Here is an 18,509-nt window from a genome sequence, read left to right on the forward strand (position 1 = left end):
GTAACTGCTGTCTCTCATTTGACATATATAAAAGAGTACCTTTGGGACTTCCTTCCCTGCAGTTTTGATGGGACAGGATTGACCTGGTCTATACATTTTGAATTACAAAGGCTGTTGATAATGTGGACTGGCCTTATTTCTTCAAGCTTAGTCATTACTCAGCCAGCTGCAATTACACAAGAAAATAGGTCAATGTATTTTTATTAACTGAGCAATAAAACTTTGGAATAGTTTACCTGATACCATAGTTTCTGCACAAAGGGTGCAAACATTGTTTCCATAGTTTCATACACCATAACAGCAAATAAGAAGCGCTTAGTGGCACTTGTGAATGAGCTATTTGAGCTGCACCATATGCCATAAGAGGCGCTTAGTGGCACTTGTGAATGAGTTATTTGAGCTGAAAACAATAAATTCAAAATAACAAAACAATTACCAGGAAAGTTACTGAAATCCCATTGTAGAATTAAGATATTTTACTTTTCTTGATTAAAGACTCCAAAAGTTCTTTTAGTGGAATTACTGTTGTGGGATTCTTTTAAATCGGCTGGTTGCTAGTCCTGAAAATAGTTTTTTCTGTTATAGATGATAATCATAAGCGTACCAATTTGTCTTTGAATGCTATGAATTAGCAAGTTTTGCTGTTACCATAGTTTCTGCACAAAAGGTGCAAACATTCAACAAGACCACTCTTGTTTAAACTGGCTTCTATAAAAAAGAGTTTCTGTAATATAGTATAGTTAGTTAGTAAAAATTGATTTTATTTTGTTTTGTGTTTTGCAGTGTTGCTGTTGAGCTGTCATTTCTTGTATTTCTATTGCAACAAGCCTATGGCTTTCTCCTGTTTTGAATGAAATAAATAAATAAGGTCAAACCTGCTGAGCCACCACAGGACCTACATCTTACAGCTCACTAATCTTAAGAAGAAATCAAATATTTCTGCCAATTAGAATGTTGGTGACAATCTCATTCAATTTCAATATACTTCTGATCATAGTAGAATGAAGATACTTGTTTGCCAAAAATATCCTAAGATGTAAGATCAAAGTCATCTGATTTCTGTTAAAGTTGTTTTTCTGTCAACAAATGTAAGATCTTAGCACTTTGATTTGCTAAGAAACAGTGCTATTGTGTTTAAAGTTAAATAATCAGCAAACCCATTCTCTGATTCATCATAGTGCTAAGATTTTACTTCTTTCTGCTCAGATTACTGTTTTTTTGCTTTACCAAAGTGGTAAGATCTTACAGCTAAAACAGAATATTCAAAGCTAAATTTTAAGTAGGCTTTCAACTCATCAAAGTGCTAATTAATTATATCTGAGATTTTACTACTTTCTGCTCAGATTATCTTTTTTTTTTGGTTCATCAAAGTGCAAAGATTTTATAAATCACAGATTACTATTTTCTGCTTCATCAAAGTGCTAAGTTCTTACAGCTCACTGTCAGATAGAGCATTAGTGATAGTGATATATTTAATTAACAAAAAGTTTAAATACAAAAATCAGTATGATTCACTCAAAACCAAATGGTTGACGTGGGGTGAAACAGGTAAAAAAAAATAATACATACATGTAACATCATTCAAATACACTATAATAAGAAAGAAAGATAAAAAGAAAGAAGAAATAAATAAATAAAGAATAATAATAATAGTACAGGGACAGCAACTACATACCATATTCATGTTGTGGGGTCGCACTCACAAACCAACAAGCAATTACAACTTAATTTAAATTAAATAAAGTCACCTCCAAAACAAGCAAAACTAGAATTCATACTTACTTAATAATTTTTCTTTCAATTTTGCTTCAAAACCTCTAAAATTTTCTAGTTTCTTCATATCATTATCCAAATTATTCCATAAATTCATACCCTTTATAACAAAAGAAAACGTGGACCTGGCAGACACTATAGGGGGAGTATAATAATTATTTTTACCCCTAGTATTTTGGTTATGTATATTCCATCAGCTGTAAAACCAACCATTAAAACACTCCGGCAGCTGCTTCATATTGTATCTATACATAAACACTAATATATAAAAATGATGAAGACCCACCACTGGCAATATCCTAAAATCCCTATAGACTTCTCAAACTGATTCTCTTTCTGATTTTCTTGATAATACTCTAATAGACTTGTTTTGGATAATTTGCACAGGACTAACAATTGAAGAAAATGTACCCATGTATACAGAAGAACAATACAAAATATAGGGATGGATTAACGAAAAAGAGAGAAGCCTAAGTATACTAGTTGGAAACATATATTTAAGTTTACAAATCATCCCCAAATTACGCGATATAATCCAGGACAAAGTTTCAATATGGGATTGGAAACTGAGAGTCTCATCTATAATAATGCCAAGATACTTTACTGTCTTTTGACAAGCAATCATACCATCTTCATATGCTATATGGTGTATACGTGGATAATAATTTGATGTCCTCGAAAATATGAGTAATTTACTCTTAGAGGGGTTCACCTTTAGCTGATTCACTCTCAGTCATCTTGAAACCTCATTTAGTGATTCCCATACACTCTCTAGGAGCAATCTCTCTGACTTTGTGATCATCACTAAAGAAGTATCATCAGCAAACATAGGCACTGTAGCTGCGCTATCCTTTTTGACAATCTCACTCATTTTTGTTTCCAGTTTACTAACAGACTGTGGAAGATCATTCACAAAAACTAAAAATAATAAGGGTCCAAGTACCGAACCCTATGAAACTCCACACTCAATACAATTTTCATGAGAACCCATATTACCAATTTGAAAATATTGTTTTCTACAAGACAAAAAAGAACGTAAAAACGAAAGAGCTGGACCCCTAATCCCTTAAGTTTCACACTTCATTAACGGAATATCGTGACGGATAATATCTAAAGCCTTTACAATATCTAAAAATACAGTTGCCAATTTATATCCATTATCTTATGCCATATTAACAATGCTAGTCAAATATATTTTTTATTGCTCAGTAGTGCGATTTTGACGGAATACAAATTGTGTAGGAGTAAATATTCTCTGGTCTTCCAGATACTGAAAAATTCTGACCAAAAAGCATTTTTCTAGTATCCTAGACATAATGGGTAAAATCAAAACTGGTCTATAATTTTCAACATCACCAGTATTCCCTCCTTTATGTATTGGTATTACTTCCGCTGATTTTAAACAACTCGGAAACACTCCCTCTTTTAGACACTGATTAACTAATGAAACAGAAGTTTGAGCAATCACATCCCAAAATGTTTTCATTACTCTAATTGATACAGTATCAGAGCCAGAAGCGGTACCTTTGATGCAATAAAAAATTTTTCGAACTTCAGATTCCTGAACTGGGATTAGATTTAAAGAGATTTCCATCTCATTAGGAAGGTAATTTTGAAAAGCCTGGTTGCCTGGTTTGCTTATAATCGACTCTTTCACTATCCCTCCAACTGTCGAGAAATGGTTAGAAAATACTTCACAAATTTCCTCTGCATTTGTAAGACTGGTTCCGTATTTGCGAAATATTTTCTGAGGGATTCGTCCAGATGATTGTTCTAAAGTGCTTCTTGTCACAGTCCAAGTTTTTGACGGACTTTCAGATGCTTTTTCAAATTCTATTTTATAATAATCTTGTCTAGCTCTTCGCAGGATTCTGTTTAGGGCATTACGATAACTCCTAGAAATTCGCTCATTTATAGCAAAGGGATGATGTACCTTTTTCTCATACAGATTATTCTTCTTATTTATCGATCTCAATAAACTCGGGGTAATCCAAGGCTTCTTTGAAGGTTTTCTTCTATTGTTGTTAATATTCTTAGAGCATTTTTCCAGGGATTGCTTAATTATTTGGTAAAAGACTCTAAACTTATTGTCAATATCCACAGAGACTGAAAACTCTGTATTCCAATCCTTATTGGCTAGCTCATTTCTACATTTCAGATGTGCATCTTTATCGAGTAACATCCTCAGCTTGAGACTGCTCTTCTTTGTGGAGTTTTTATTATCAACGCATACCGAGTAACTTGCAAATACACCAAAATGATCAGAAGTATCACTTATAAGAACACTTGGACCACCCGACATATAATTTGAAAATATATTATCCAGACATTTCGATGACGTCCTCTTAACACGGGTACTAATATTAATAGCAGGGATATAACCAAATGAAATCATCAAGTTTAAAAATTGGTCTGCATTTGATCCATTATCCAATAGATCAATGTTAAAATCTCCCATTATAAAAATAGGACTTCAATGTGGGATCTTTTCCAATTGTTCTTCAAGTAATTCATAAAACTCAATAAGAGATCCTGACGGTTGCCTATATACGTACAATCAGAACATAGCAACAACGTCCAGACAGCTCTAACTGCAAAATAAAGGACTCAAAAACCATTTCTTTATATATTAAAATATCCTCTCGGACACTTGCCCGTATGTCAGAACGTATATACACTGCCAGTCCCCCGTGTCGGCGAAGTTGACGATTTTTCGTGTAAAGATTATAACCTGAAATATGTAAAAGTTCCGAATTATAATCATTTAACCAAGTTTCAGTCAGTCCAATTACCTGAAAAAGAGATAAACTGGAAATTTCATTTATAAAATCTAAACTGGAATTCAATCCTTGGCAATTCAAATGGAACACATTAAATCTATCCGAAACATTACTACATGCCATCTGCATTTGATTTACAAATAAATATTTAGAATCTTCAAACACCAACCTATAATAACCACCAGGCCCACCACTTCCATCAAAAATTTCATTATACCTACTTTCAAAATTTACCTTCTTATTTTCCAGCCCCAATACGTTAATTTGTCCTGGAGGAGACTCCAATCTTTCATCCAACATCAAAGCCAAATAGACAAATTTGAGTACAACTCCATAGGGGACACAATTCAATACATTCTAAATATAAATTTATTAAATGCTGCCCAATAAAAATAATAACACCAATAATAATAATGAGATAAAAAATAACAACAGCAGAAAAAGAATAAAGAAATATTAAAAAAAAAAAAAAAAAAAAAAAAAAACAATGACTACAGTACACCTTGCATATTGGGTGCCTTATCATATATTTAAATTTCTTCTACGCTACGAACAACCAACTATGAACTATATGCACCATCAACCATGAACTCCTTCAATTTCCCGCCAAAATTTCTTTTTATCACTAATTAATCACCTGCTACTTCTTAATCAACGGGAACATGAATTCGAACAATTATTTTTCCTCATAAGCTTCACTAATTGCCGCTATGTTGGTTACGAAATGATTGATTATTCGGTGCATCAGGAATCAAATCGTCCGGTGAGTATTTAGCACGTGTTCCGCTGGGGCGATTGAAAAGTAACACAGGCGGAAATGTTTTCGAGATCCAAGCGTTTATTCCTAATTTGCGTAGTTTCCCCCTTTTAATCAACAAATCATTTCTTGCTTTGCGAACTTCAGCTGGGACACCATCACTGAGGTAAATATCACGGAACGACGACACTGCTTTACCTTTTAATTTCTTGGCATTTTTCAAAATATAAATTTTCGATTTTTTATCAGATACTTCAACACGAATAAATTTCTGTTGCTCACTCACTTGGGTTACCTTGAATGGTGGGACTGGAGCCATTTCGAGTTCTTCCGTAAGAATACTTTTGAAGATATCCTTCGCATTTTGTTCAGATTGACAAGAGACGTTCCATACAATAATATTCTTTTCCAGTTTATCAAACTCCAGCCTGGCCAATCTCATACTCAAGTTATTTGATTCTTTACTCCGAGCTATACAATCATCAGCAATTACTTTTACTTTATTCTTTGACTTGCTCAAGCTGCCTCACTCGCTCATCATTTTCAGTCAGCTGCCTTGCAAATCCCGCATGTGATATCTCCAAATTTGCTACTTTATCTTCAATTCCCTTAATCCTATTTTCTAAAGAATCTAGCTTTTTTCCATTTTCTGTTATCAAACTGATAACAGTATTTAGACTCTCCGTAACTGCTGAAATCGTGAATTCATTTGTAGAATCAGTGCTACTAGCAGTAACGTTGAGATCATACTCACCTTCTCCCCTCCGAGTGTTTTCTGTATCATCTCCAATATTACGAGGTTGCTTTCTTTTACGTCCCATGATTATTTCCAAACAAAAAAATTAAGTATCTGCTTACCTCATTAAGGACCAATTATTTATCCACGTTGGTCCGTTACGTGCAATTTGCTAAGCCACCGTTAATTTGGGCACGGCTTTCACCCCTCTTTATAAATCTGCTCCAAATAATCCAAATTTCAAAAAGAACAAATCCGAAGTGCCACTTAGAAAATCGTAATCCACTCGTCATAAACACTAGGCAACCCAAGCAAGGGCTTAATCAATCAAACGCATAGTCGCAATCAATATGTTAACAGCTAGAATTCTACACATGCGAAATTCCAAGTTCGAATAAATTCCAATAACTTTCACAATATAATTTAAATTCCGTCAACTTATAATCCTTAGTTTCCGTTATATATTTAATCTGCTTTAGATGTTCACCTGATAGCAACTGAATGACTGCTGAATTAAAGAGAGAACTTTTATGACAATAGCCCCATTTTTCTTAACAAAATCAATATGCCAAGATCTTTGCTCTTTTGACAGAAAACAACTTAAACCAAAATCTGAGGACATTAATCAAATTTCTTGGGGTTGTTTTTTATAAACATTTTTTTCTGTAAAAAATGTAGGATCTTAGCACATTAATTTACCAAAAAAGGGCTTCTGTTGACACTCTTATCAAATTCCTTAGACCACTGATCTGACCAGAATAAAAAGATGTTTTTGCAAAAGGATCACCTACCTAAGAGGTAAGATCAGAGTCCTCAGATTTTCCTTAAAATTATTTTCTTTCAAAAGATATAAATCTTGGCATTTTGTTTAGTCAAAAGGGATATATAGTAGCCTACTCCTGGATGTTTGTGCATATTTAATTCAATTTTCTTTTTTATTGTAGTGTATGTAGCATGTGTTCATGGACCCATTTTGAAGAGGACAAGAGCTGAACAAAAGTCATCTGTCCATATAAACCTATGTCTTTTGCTTGATTTTGGTAAAATTCTAGATGATGGGCTTTTGCTATCTTTGAGAGTAGATTATTGAGGAGGAGGCTTAGTCAAACTTGCTGTTGAAGGCAAATGAGTTTGCAAAAGCAAACCTAATCCAGAAAAAGAAAATCTCAAATAAGCTTCTTTGAAGCCTACTAGCTGACCAACTTTAACCTTTTTGTAAGCTTGCAAAACAGGTCAATAGTATGGGAAAACCCTTGATTCAAACTTGTTTCACCCCTGCAATTCTGAAATCACACTAGAAACAGCACATTGCAAGGCAAATCCTTGATTCATGCTCATAACACTGAAAATTTGTTTTGAAAGCCTATGGAACTTCTAAACTTGATTGATGATTGTTTCAACCTACACCATATACTTGAAGTAAGCTTATAAAAATGCTAATAGCACAGCAAGTCATTGATTTGCCTTATTATTGGCCAACAGCCTGGTATCAAGCAAATTTATTTATTCAGGCTTGGTTCCTGTATGATATCTACTAGGAATTATCTGTTATCTGATTAGATACTGGTTTGGTTCATATCAACAATCTGATATGTTAGAGAAAATCTTTCAAAATTTAGATAACAACTTTGTTAGCTTATGAAAACCTTATTTATGTTAGGATAGCAAAAACACTGTTAAAATTAGTGGTAGAAAAGGAAAGTAACTGAATTGTTAAAAATTGAATTCATTGATTATACAATAGGTTACTAATGCATATCTCAAAATAGCCTGTACCTTGAAAATTAAACATACAGTGGAAATTAGTGATCCGATTAATTGCTTTAACCTATTGTTCACAAAAACGAATAAAAGTATAAACATTTAAATTTAGACATTATGTTTATAATTTCAGGGGTCAAACTATGCTATTTTGGACCAGAAACAAAGAGCCTCAAGACTGCAAATCCTCCAGCTAAAAAAAGAGCATGCTGATGTAGTGTGTATCTATTTTGCTTGTGGCAAAGTTGTTAAGTTTGCTTGTCTTAAGAATGATTCAAACACTCATTACAAGGATTTATTTTAGCTTGCAAGCTTGCCTTGCGTTTTGCTTGATTCAAGTAAAGTAAACTAGTTTTGAAATTATAGGGCTAGTTCAGGGCAAGACAAGCTTTTATGAGGTGTGTGTTTTGTTGGGGAAATTTTTCTGCTAGAAAATGTTTTAATACCTTCATCTCTGGTCCTTCCCTATTTATAAGGCCAAAAAAATTCTTAAGTTGGTCTCAATTTACTTTTCTTTATAGGCTTTAAAAACACAAAATGAAATGATTTGAGTTAGATCAATCTTGCTCTTTATTTATTGAGGAGAGTGGTGGCCTGAGAAGAAATAAGAGCAACAAGGATTCGTTTTGCTGAAGTGAATGACATGGCACTTGGCAACATTGAATTCAAGAAGTCAAGCTGCATCCCATTGACCAAGCAGTCCAAGATTATTTTGTAGAAGCACATAATCTTCAGAGGACAAGGCTGGTCCAAGAATGTGGCATAAGAAATTATCTTCAGTATATTCCTAGCCACTCTCGTATAAGTGGTAATCATCAGGTTGATGAAATAGCAAAAAATGCTATAAATATTGACCAGCCGAGTGGGAGACCAATCCCCATTAGATATTTACCGATGGAGACTATCAGATATTACGTTTAATAAGAATAATCCTATCCTTTCCCCCTTTCCCAATAAGTATTTTTCTAAAATTTATCATAGAATTCGTTCTGGAACAAATGGACTAAACTTTCTTGCATTCTCATACCAGTTTCCTAATTCAAGTGGTTCAGTTCCCCTGTCCCCTCTTTGCAGGTATTGTAATATGAATAATGAAACAATTGACCACTGCCTATTTGAATGTAATATGCTGACGTCTGCACAACATACCTTGTTTTGTAAACTGTTAAATTGCTTCAAACACCACAAAATCTCATTATCAGCCAAGAGCCAGGCCAACTATACCTGCACACAGAGCATAGAAATCGACATCTATCATCTTATATTTGAACTCCTTGAGTCGAAAGATCTACTGAAAGATATCTGAGAATATCTAATAAATAAGAGGAAATCAAGCCAGTAGCTCTGTAGCCCACAGAGTGAAGCAAAAGGAAAAGGGCTAAATGGTAAATACTGAAAAGCCCGCCTGCTGTGAAATAGAAGAAGAAGAAGAAGCATCATGTCATCAGCATATAGCATATATTCACTGCTGATTGCGGAAAGAGCATCATTGATGAAAATATTAAATAGTGTAGGACCCAAGACATTTCTCTGAGAAACTCCAGTCAAAACATGCTTAGAGGAAGAAAGAATACAGTTACCAGAGTCATCAAATAACTTAACGCATTGAGATTGAAGATAAAGAAAATCAAGGATCCAGAGCAGGGGTTTCTCCTCAAGCTTGACTGCATACAATTTAATTGCAATTCGCTTGTGAAAAACTTTGTCAAAAGCTTTAGAAAAATCAAGCAAAATCATGTCAGCTCAAGCAGAATCATGTCAGCTAAATTGGTAAAAGTCCAGTTTATTTAATCTTCTGAAATGATCAGTTGCTTCATTAGATTCAAAAATGTCTATGCATTGGATTTTCAGAGGGTTTCCAGTGTAATTTAATTTCAGCCCCTTTCTCCTTCTCTAATGCCAAGAGATATCCTTAAGCTAAATACTAATTTTTGCTAGTCTGTATTCTTTCTTGTCAACAGTTGGCTCATTCTACCAATATGCCAAAAACCCATTGTTTAGCTTGATTTTCAGGCTGGTTTTGGTGATGTAAATAGACTATCTTATTTGGCACACTAGGACATACAGGTTTTTCTGAGAGGGTTATAAAATTCTTGTTTGACTTCCTGTTGGGTTGAAGCTATAAAACTAGAGTAAATGAAGAATATTTTGAAGCAACTCAACTGGATACTGACCTACCCCAGGGCTTAGCACTTAGCCCTTTACTGTTCACACTGCTCCTGAGTTAACTTCATTTCAGTAGTTCCACTGCTAGATGAGCTGAATTTGCATATGATTTAATAATATGGATCATAGCTGTAGATTACACCATTTAGCAAGCCAAATCAAGGGATTCATTACAGAGCAGCTGGCATTCTCAAAAGCATACTCTCAGCCATGAAAACCAAGGCCATATTTTGTCACAAAAAGTTCCTTCATCCCCCAGTTATTTGGCTGGATCACAAGCAGGTCATGTATGATGCCTCGCCATAATTTTTGGGGGTTATCTTAGACCCTAACAATGTATAGAAGGATGCTATTGAGTCAGTAAAGCAATCCTGTGTAAAGAGACTTTTGGTCATGAAGCAGCTAGCAGGCATAAAGTGGGTCAGCTCTCCCACTGTGATGCTGGATTTCTACAATAGGTTTATCTGTTTTAAGATAGAATATTCCTTTGAAATGTTTAGAGGCTGCTACAAGACAAGTTTGGCAATCCTGGAAATTATTAGGAACATGGCAATAAGGTTGGCTCTGGGACTTACAAACCATATGTCAATTTATAAAGTTAGGATTCTCCCTGGAATGCCAACAATACAGTAGGCCTATAGGAGTAATATGTTGACTGTCAAATACTTCACAAAGATCCAAACAGATGGTTTCAACCATCAAGTTTTCAAAATAATTTTTTCCCATAGTTGCTTGGGAAAAAGTAGGTGCTGAAAGTATATTTTGGGTGCTTTTCAAAAATTTAGTTTTGGTGCCAGATAATGAAGTGATTTGGCTCTGACAATTTCAAAAGCCTCCCCCCCCCCAATGGAAATTTGAAACAGTTGAAATTTCCTTTGAGCTTATCCCAGGCTGAGCTTATCCTAGTTAAGTAAAAGCCAGCTTTATGAATTTAAGTACAACCAGCTTTATGAATTTGCTGCAAATATTTGTGGATGGTTCCTTGAAATGAAATAAAGAAGCTGGGGCTTAAAGTTATATCGACTAGGCTTCTAGATGGCACATCCAACCTTACAGCTGGGTTGAAAGCTATTATTGAAGCTCAAGATGTTTTTAATAAGAAGCTCCCAGATTTTAAGAAGGTGATCTTGCTTACAGACTCTAATTCTGTCTTGCAGCCTTACAGACTCTAATTCTGGCAATATCCAGGTACACAAGTCAGAAACAAACTTGACACAGAAATTCTACATAAATAATATGGAGAATTTAGAAAAGGACATCCAGCTTTGTTTCCAACATGTGCCAAGTCATCAAGGAATTGACCCTACAATGAAAGCAACAACTACATAGCACAATTTAGAGAAGAATTCCTTTAAGAATCTACCATAGTTGTTACTCACTTTTCCATCACATGAGGAAAATGTCTTCTACTTTAGAATTTTAAATAAACCTAATGCATTGATAATGAGGCAAGGAGAGCATGGTTTGTAGTCCCCTCATAAAAGAGGAGACTACAACTGCAGATTTTGCTCTTTGGTTCCAAGATTTTACAATTTATCATCTTTAGCTGCAGCAGTACTGCAAAGTCAGCAAAAATAACAAGAAAAACTTTCTCAAGACTTGGAATAAAGCCAGGCACAAATGAGGCTCTTAATAGCAAGCTGCAAAGAAAAGAAGAAAGAGTATCATTCTGGTAGATTGTTCAGTTTTTGAGGTGTGTAGTTTAAATGTTTGTTTAATTGTGAACGTGATTTGAATGAAGAAATGATGATGATGGAGTAAAAGTAACTCAATGCAAAATTTACTTGAAGCCAAAATGAATCCATTTTAGATTCCAGGTGCTGATTTCTTAGAAGGAGAAGAAGCTTGGGGTCGAATTTGGGCATTATGGGACGGTGGATGGCGCTCATAATAAATTAATAAGTACCTCGGAATTCCCATTAAACAGACATTTTCTGAATGTAATCCAGTGAGAATTTTTTTGTTACAGTTTTTAGTTCAGAAGAGGACATATGCCACACTTGACTGTTATCGACAGCTGCTTTGTAATTTAGGACCAAGACTCTTCTTTTGGCTACAATAAAAACAAAATTCTTACTTCATTCTTCCCAAAACTATTTAACTGATTTTTGTATTTGCTCTTAGTTTACTTGAATTTAGAGAGCCCCTCCAATAATAGGATATCACCCAAGATCAAACATTAAATTTGCTGATTTTACTTTTTTTTTCTTTTTGAATAAGCACTACAAACCAACTGTTGAATGGTAATTATTGTACAAATGCAAGCAACACACCCAGAAAAAAAAAGCAAAAGCAATATGTTTCACCATGTATAGTAACAATGGCAAAGTATATTTACTGAGTAGTTTTTAAGGGATATGAGAATTTATGACAGTGATGATGTCTATGGAATATCCTCCAGCAGCCTTTATGGTGATACTGATTCAAACTATAAATCTATTCTTCTAAGATTCAGCCATGCTGCAAAAGTGCTTTTTGAGTTGGTCAATAGCTGCTTTACTGCAAGTTTAATGTTTTTTTGTTTTGTTTTCTGTTTGTTTTGCTCTAAATATAAGCTGGCAACATGTAGTTAGGAATTACGAAATTCAAAGTAGAATAGGTCAGCCTGTTCTAAGGAAGAAGAGGTGGACAAGTCCTTTGTATGCAGCAAAACCGCCTTTACAGTAAAATTACCTTAAATACTTTACAGTAAGTAAATTTACAGTAAAATTACCGCTTTACAGTAAAATTAAAACTAAGATTTAAGGACAGCTAAAATATTGTTAATATCAGAATTGGAAGACATCATTACTTCAGCACAGCTTTAGAATGAGGTCTAAGGTCTAGAGAAATTTTATAATTTGATTTTTACAAAGGAGAAAAAAATATCTAATCATTCTTATTTTGTATTTAATATAGTAATTTGTGCAATATGGAAACTAAAATGATTGAGTATTTTCGTTGGTATGTTATATAAAAATTTTATGGAGCTTTAAAATTCAATTATCTGTTTTATTGCAGCATTGTTATCCCTGAATAATTGAAGAATGAATTATTCAAGATTCCTGACTTCACTGGCCTTGTCAAGAAAACCAAGCCCCATCAGAGAATTGAGTGAGTAAATATTTTAGAGGAGGGGGGGATACCTTGTGTGAAGGAACTGATACTGCTAAAACAAAGCTCATTGCAGCTCTAAGCCAGTTAAGGCCTACATAGCTACAATTGCTCGCTCTATACCCCAATCTAATTTGAACCTTGTTCTTTATCCCCTCTCATGAAACACCCAGTTTATCAACTCTTTTCTTACAAACCTCTTGCCTACACACATTTTCTTTTAAATTTATTTGAGGAGATTCTGCCTTTCATTTCGACCCAGTTAGGCTGCTAATCAGCCCTATATTTATCAGCTATCAGCATTATGACCCCCTTCTTTCACTCAGCCTATCCCCTCTATACTGCTGACTGGTACTATAATACTACCTGGTGCTACAATCCCAAGTGACTTGAAATCAAATTACCATATCAATGATATCTTACAATGTTCAAGTGCACATTTTCTGTCCTTAAGGTCTTTAAAAAATTTTAAATATCCAAAATCACACTGCCTAAGTATTTTCATCTCATTTATATGCCTAATCCTTGGGTACCGTGTTTGGTATCTCGGCATCTCCAGGGAACTGGACAGTTTAGAGGTAGTCCAAAAAAGATCCCTAATAGCTATCTTTATTGAGGGCAAGGTCCCTTATATTTTCCTTCTGCGTGCGCCAGTCTGGTCACCTCTGAAAAAGAGAACAAAATATATGTTTTACTATTAGTCCTAGCTAGGCAGGGGGGGGCAAAGGGGGATGGTAGTTCATTGGTTCAGCTATTGTAGGGATGCCAAACTGAAGTGTCTTCTTTTTTCGTGAATACTGTGATCTTCCTATGTCTTTTGAGGGGGGGGGGGGGGGCAAAACCTCATACTCCCCTGGTGCTGAAAATCCTAGCTACACCTCTGAGTGCCCTCCATAACTGTGAACAAATTTGCTTTCCCTTAGTCATTCCTCCATTCTCTAGGTCTTGCCTCCTTTGTTATGTCTCACCATTTCCACCCCAATAAAATTTTTCACAGAAAGATGTAGAGGAACTTTTCCCCCTGTATAATTGAAATGTTAAATAAGCGAAGCTCTCCCCCCTCTTCCCCCTTTTTTATTTTATCATTCATTGCATAAAGTTTATTTTATTAGTTTTTGGACATGCTATTTGTGAAGTCTATAGTCTACAAATTTTTTCGGTTTTGTTTTAATGAATCTTTTGCGTATGAGAAAATTTGTTTTTTATTGATTTTTAAGGGTTGTTTATTGTTTTGTTGTTTTTTTTTCTTTGTGCTTTTCGGTTTTTCTTTACTTGACATAATAAGCAAATTTGGCTCTGATAGAGCTTATAATAAACTTTTGGAAATAAATATTACCTTACTGAATTCTTCATCTGTAAGCTTTTGCACAAAAATATTAGGTTCTTTTTGTTTTCTGGCAAGGCAATGGGATGGCACCACATTTTTCATGTGGTTACTTACCACTTGCAAGTAAAGGTACCTCAACAAGCGAACCTACATAGGGAAATATAGCTGCATAAATCAGTAAAGTTATTCAGTTTGTCAGTTTTGTTGGTACCTAAAGATGTCTTGGTCTTTTTAAAATTATTTTCAGACCTGGACTATCAAACCTTCAAAAACAGTTCTTTCACAAACTCTTTTACGTAGAATATCCAATCATGTGCAGAGATTGAGGGACATCCACCCCCTCTCATGTCCTTTATTGCTACTCCCCCTACCCCCAAAGACCTCCTATTAAAATTTTGAGATAGCAATTTTGTGCAAAGTAGTCAAAATGTCCAATAAATATGCCTCAGGTGGTGACATGACACCCACAGTCCCTTGGTCAAGAACTGTAAAAATGAAAGTTGCCAACTGTTTAAGCTCAAGTTCTGTAATGGAAAAGGAGGCTAGTATGATGTTACTTGTGGGATTCGCTTGGAACTTCCAGGTATCGATTTCTGGCTTAAAAGGATCAAACTTTTGTTGTGGGAGGGGTGTAAGGGGATTAGAAATGGACCTAAAAAATTCTGCCCTGATCAGTTTGAAATTTACGGTCATTGCTCCTTGGGTCAGGGAGAACCTTAATGTACAAGAAAATTTTCAGGGCAAGGCCAACTTCCGTCCTCCCCTCAAAAAATGAATTGCAAAAAAGGCCAAAAACGTTGTTTTCCTGATTCGCTCGAAATCTACATTGTTAAGTCTGTTCGCTTAGGTAATCCCAATATAGAAGGAGAAATTGAATATAATCTTGGAGCTCAAAAAAGGACCAGCAAAAGGCCAAAATTTTATTTTCCAGACCACTACTCATAGATAGGTGGTCATAGAATCTTGCGAGATGGTACATTCGGCTGTAGTGTTCTAATAGGTTTTTAAAGGTCGAACTTGATTTTAGGGCAACCGGCCTCCCTTCTATACCCTTTTCTGGTGCTACCACGCCCCTCCCAGTGCCCCATAATTCCATTGCTATTGGATTCAAATTTTAAGATTTTCATTTTGTTCAGAAATGTTAGAAGATTTAACAAGTATGACTCTTGGGTTAACAGAACCCCCACAATCCTCGGGGCAGAAACAATGTGGACAAAAACAATGATTTTCTGTGATCCATCGAAACGTTTTTGCATTATGAGCTCATTTGGGACTTTTAATTCAGTCACAATTAAGTAAATTAAATCAAAAGACATTGTGTATTGTAAGGTTACTAAAACTGCGTGTCTGCAATATCTCAGGAACAACTGAAATATTCGGAAAATATTAAGTGGGAGATTAGGAAAATTGAACAATGACTTCGGAGAAAGGATCAAATTATGTCAAAAGAGACTATCTGCATCCATGTTATCAAATACAATATCTGAGTATCTCAGGAACGGCTTGGGGGATAGAGTTGAAAGTTTCAAGTAATGCCAGAGTGACTGAGGGAAATTCAAATTTTGTTTTGGAGGAAGGGGCTAAATACGTCTCGTCTATGGTCAACCTAAACGTTTTTGCGCTATCTGCAGGTATAGGACTTGGAATCTATTCACGGTTAAGTAGCAAGGGAAATCAAAGGACACTATGGGTTGCTAGGTTGTCAAAATAGCGTATCTGCACTACATTGGGAACGCATTGGGAGGTCAAATTGAAACTTTCAAGTTTTTTTTTGGATGGACGGCATTTAGACCTTGAGTTTTAACTTGGGGGAGGGGACATAAAAGGTATAAATATATTTGTCTGAAATGTGCTTAAAAGTTTTGGCACTTCAAGCCCCTGTTGGACTAGATTCCACTCATGGTGAAGTAGTAATATTAATCAAAATGCCCTACATTTAACCAGGCTAACAAAATAGGGCCTCTTCAATATTTCAAGAACGTTTTGAGATTGATTTAAAACTTCAGGAGGTATTGCGGAGTCAGGTAGACCTCAAATTTTGACTTTGGGGAGGAGGCAGAGGTAAACCTAAGACATTGTGGGTATCCAGGCCATCAAATAGCTCATCTATAATTTCTTGGGAATGACATGGAGAATGTAGATAAAATTTCAGGTTTTGTGTGGATTTGGGGAAGGGGGCAACATAATTTTGAATTTTTATTGGGGGGAAGGAGCGGTTAAAATTGTTGTCTTAAAGTATTGAGGTAAATTCAAAGACCCTTGTGTGGCAAGAGGTTGTCAAAATACCTTATGTGTCTTTTCTGGAATTACTTGGGGTATCAAGTTTAAACTTTCAGGAAGTGTGATCCGTTGACCAAGTTTACCATAGCAGTGACAGTAAACAATATTAAAAAAGCCATCAGGGAGAACTGGGGTTCCTTGAATTAAGAGCTTTGTGAAGGAGACTCTAGTGAATCCTACAAAAAAATCTGCTTCCACCACTGCAACTGTTGGGACTGGTGAAACAATTTATCATAAACTTGCCTAAAGATGCAGAGTGTTTGATATTTCTGTGAGCAGTTTCTCAAACTCTCTGAGATAAAGCTTAAAGTAGGGATCCCGAATTATAACAATATTGTTACCAATCTGTTAAATAACCATAAACTGTTGGGATGGAAAATGAGTTTCTAAGCTCATTTTCTTTATTCTTATGTGGACTATTTTCCGAAAATCTGGCAGTAATAAGGGTGGAGAAGGGGAACTGTTCTATCAAAATGTTAACGAAATAGAACACAGATCAAGATGTTAAAGATATAGAACACATATCAAGGGCGCTGGAACGTCATTATTATGGCTGACTACTGCTGCGTGTTAAAAAGGGAAAATCCCTCAACCCACAAACGATTTTTTGAAGGAAAAAGAAAAAAAATACTACAAAGGCTTGTAAAGGTGTTTTAATATGAAACTTTTATGACTGCTACAACTACTAACAAGTTACCGGAGCACCAAGCCGCCCGAGGCCAACACACCTACACACGCTCCTCCTCCATCCTAATCTATTCAAAGCCTCCCTCTTTACACCCTCCCAGGAAGGTCCCACTACCCTTAAGTCTTTTTTTATGGTATCATCACACCCCAACCGCAGACGACCTGCTTTTTGTTTTTCCCTAGACGGTTGGCCGAACAGGACAACCTTCGGCAGTCTGTTATCCTTCATCTGCAGAACGTGCCCTAGCCATCTCAGTCTTACTGTCATTATAGCCCTAGAAAGCAGGATTTAACCATACTTTTTGTACAGCCTACTGTTTGAAATACGGTCATTCAGCTGGGTACCCAGAATAATCTGAAGGCAATTTCTCTGGAAAACACCAAGAAAATCTTCATCCGTTTTTCGGATTGCCCATGCTTCAGAACCATATTTTACCATCACTGTAGCTTCCAATATTCTAATCTTGGTCTGCAGACTTATCTTCCTATTCTTTCAGATGTTTTTCTCCCATTTTTCTTACTAATAATACTACCAAAGTAAATGAAGCTGTCCGCCTGATCTATCTTTTAGTTATCCAACGTCACCTTTTCATCTTCACTTAATCCTAGCATTATTGATTTAGTCTTGTTAACATTAACTCTTGTGAATATGTTTTTTAAAGATTTTCGATGTTTAAAGTAGTAATAGCACGTACATGAATATTACCGATGTGAAATATGTCCGTTTTATGATTTTCCATAAAACCCTTACCCTCATTTTGTAGACTAACCTTGCGTGATGCAAAAGGAAACGAATATTATTTCTGAAATGAGCACCAACATATACATACAAATCAGTCGTTAAAAATAAAACAATTTAAAAAAAAATTCTTTTGCAGGCCTGTGTTATTTTTATGAACAAATGCAGTGCATTTCCTTGACTTGGGGACCAGAATTGACACAAACTAATATTATCTTCTTTTTTTTATAGCAAAGCTACTTGTGTCAGCGTCACCAGATCTTATTTTTCTGGCTGGAGGAGTGCCAAATCCTGAACTGTTCCCCTTTAAGTCCCTTTCTGTATCTCTAGATGATGGATCTGAAATTCAACTCAATTCAAATGACATAAAATCAGCATTGCAATATACGGAAACAAGAGGGTAACCACGG

At 35.4% G+C, this 18,509-nt stretch overlaps 1 protein-coding gene across 3 annotated transcripts in view; it reads left to right on the forward strand.

Moving 5' to 3' along the window:
* Positions 1 to 18,509, forward strand: part of LOC148953345 (kynurenine/alpha-aminoadipate aminotransferase, mitochondrial) — a 127,658-nt gene that overhangs the window by 77,274 nt on the left and 31,875 nt on the right. For 2 of the 3 annotated variants that reach the window (XM_089088499.1, XM_089088497.1), the window contains exons 2-3: positions 12,974 to 13,066; positions 18,331 to 18,499. In XM_089088499.1, coding sequence (XP_088944625.1) covers positions 13,000 to 13,066; positions 18,331 to 18,499 — 236 coding nt within the window. In that variant the 5' untranslated portion in view covers positions 12,974 to 12,999. Of the gene's footprint in view, positions 1 to 815; positions 1,037 to 12,973; positions 13,067 to 18,330; positions 18,500 to 18,509 lie in introns of those variants that run through there. The other variant, XM_089088498.1, reaches the window with a different exon arrangement.

The sequence above is a fragment of the Artemia sp. Qi Xiang Cuo genome, chromosome 4, assembly GCF_049724085.1.
Source record: "Artemia sp. Qi Xiang Cuo chromosome 4, ASM4972408v1, whole genome shotgun sequence".
Lineage (NCBI taxonomy): Eukaryota > Metazoa > Arthropoda > Branchiopoda > Anostraca > Artemiidae > Artemia > Artemia sp. Qi Xiang Cuo.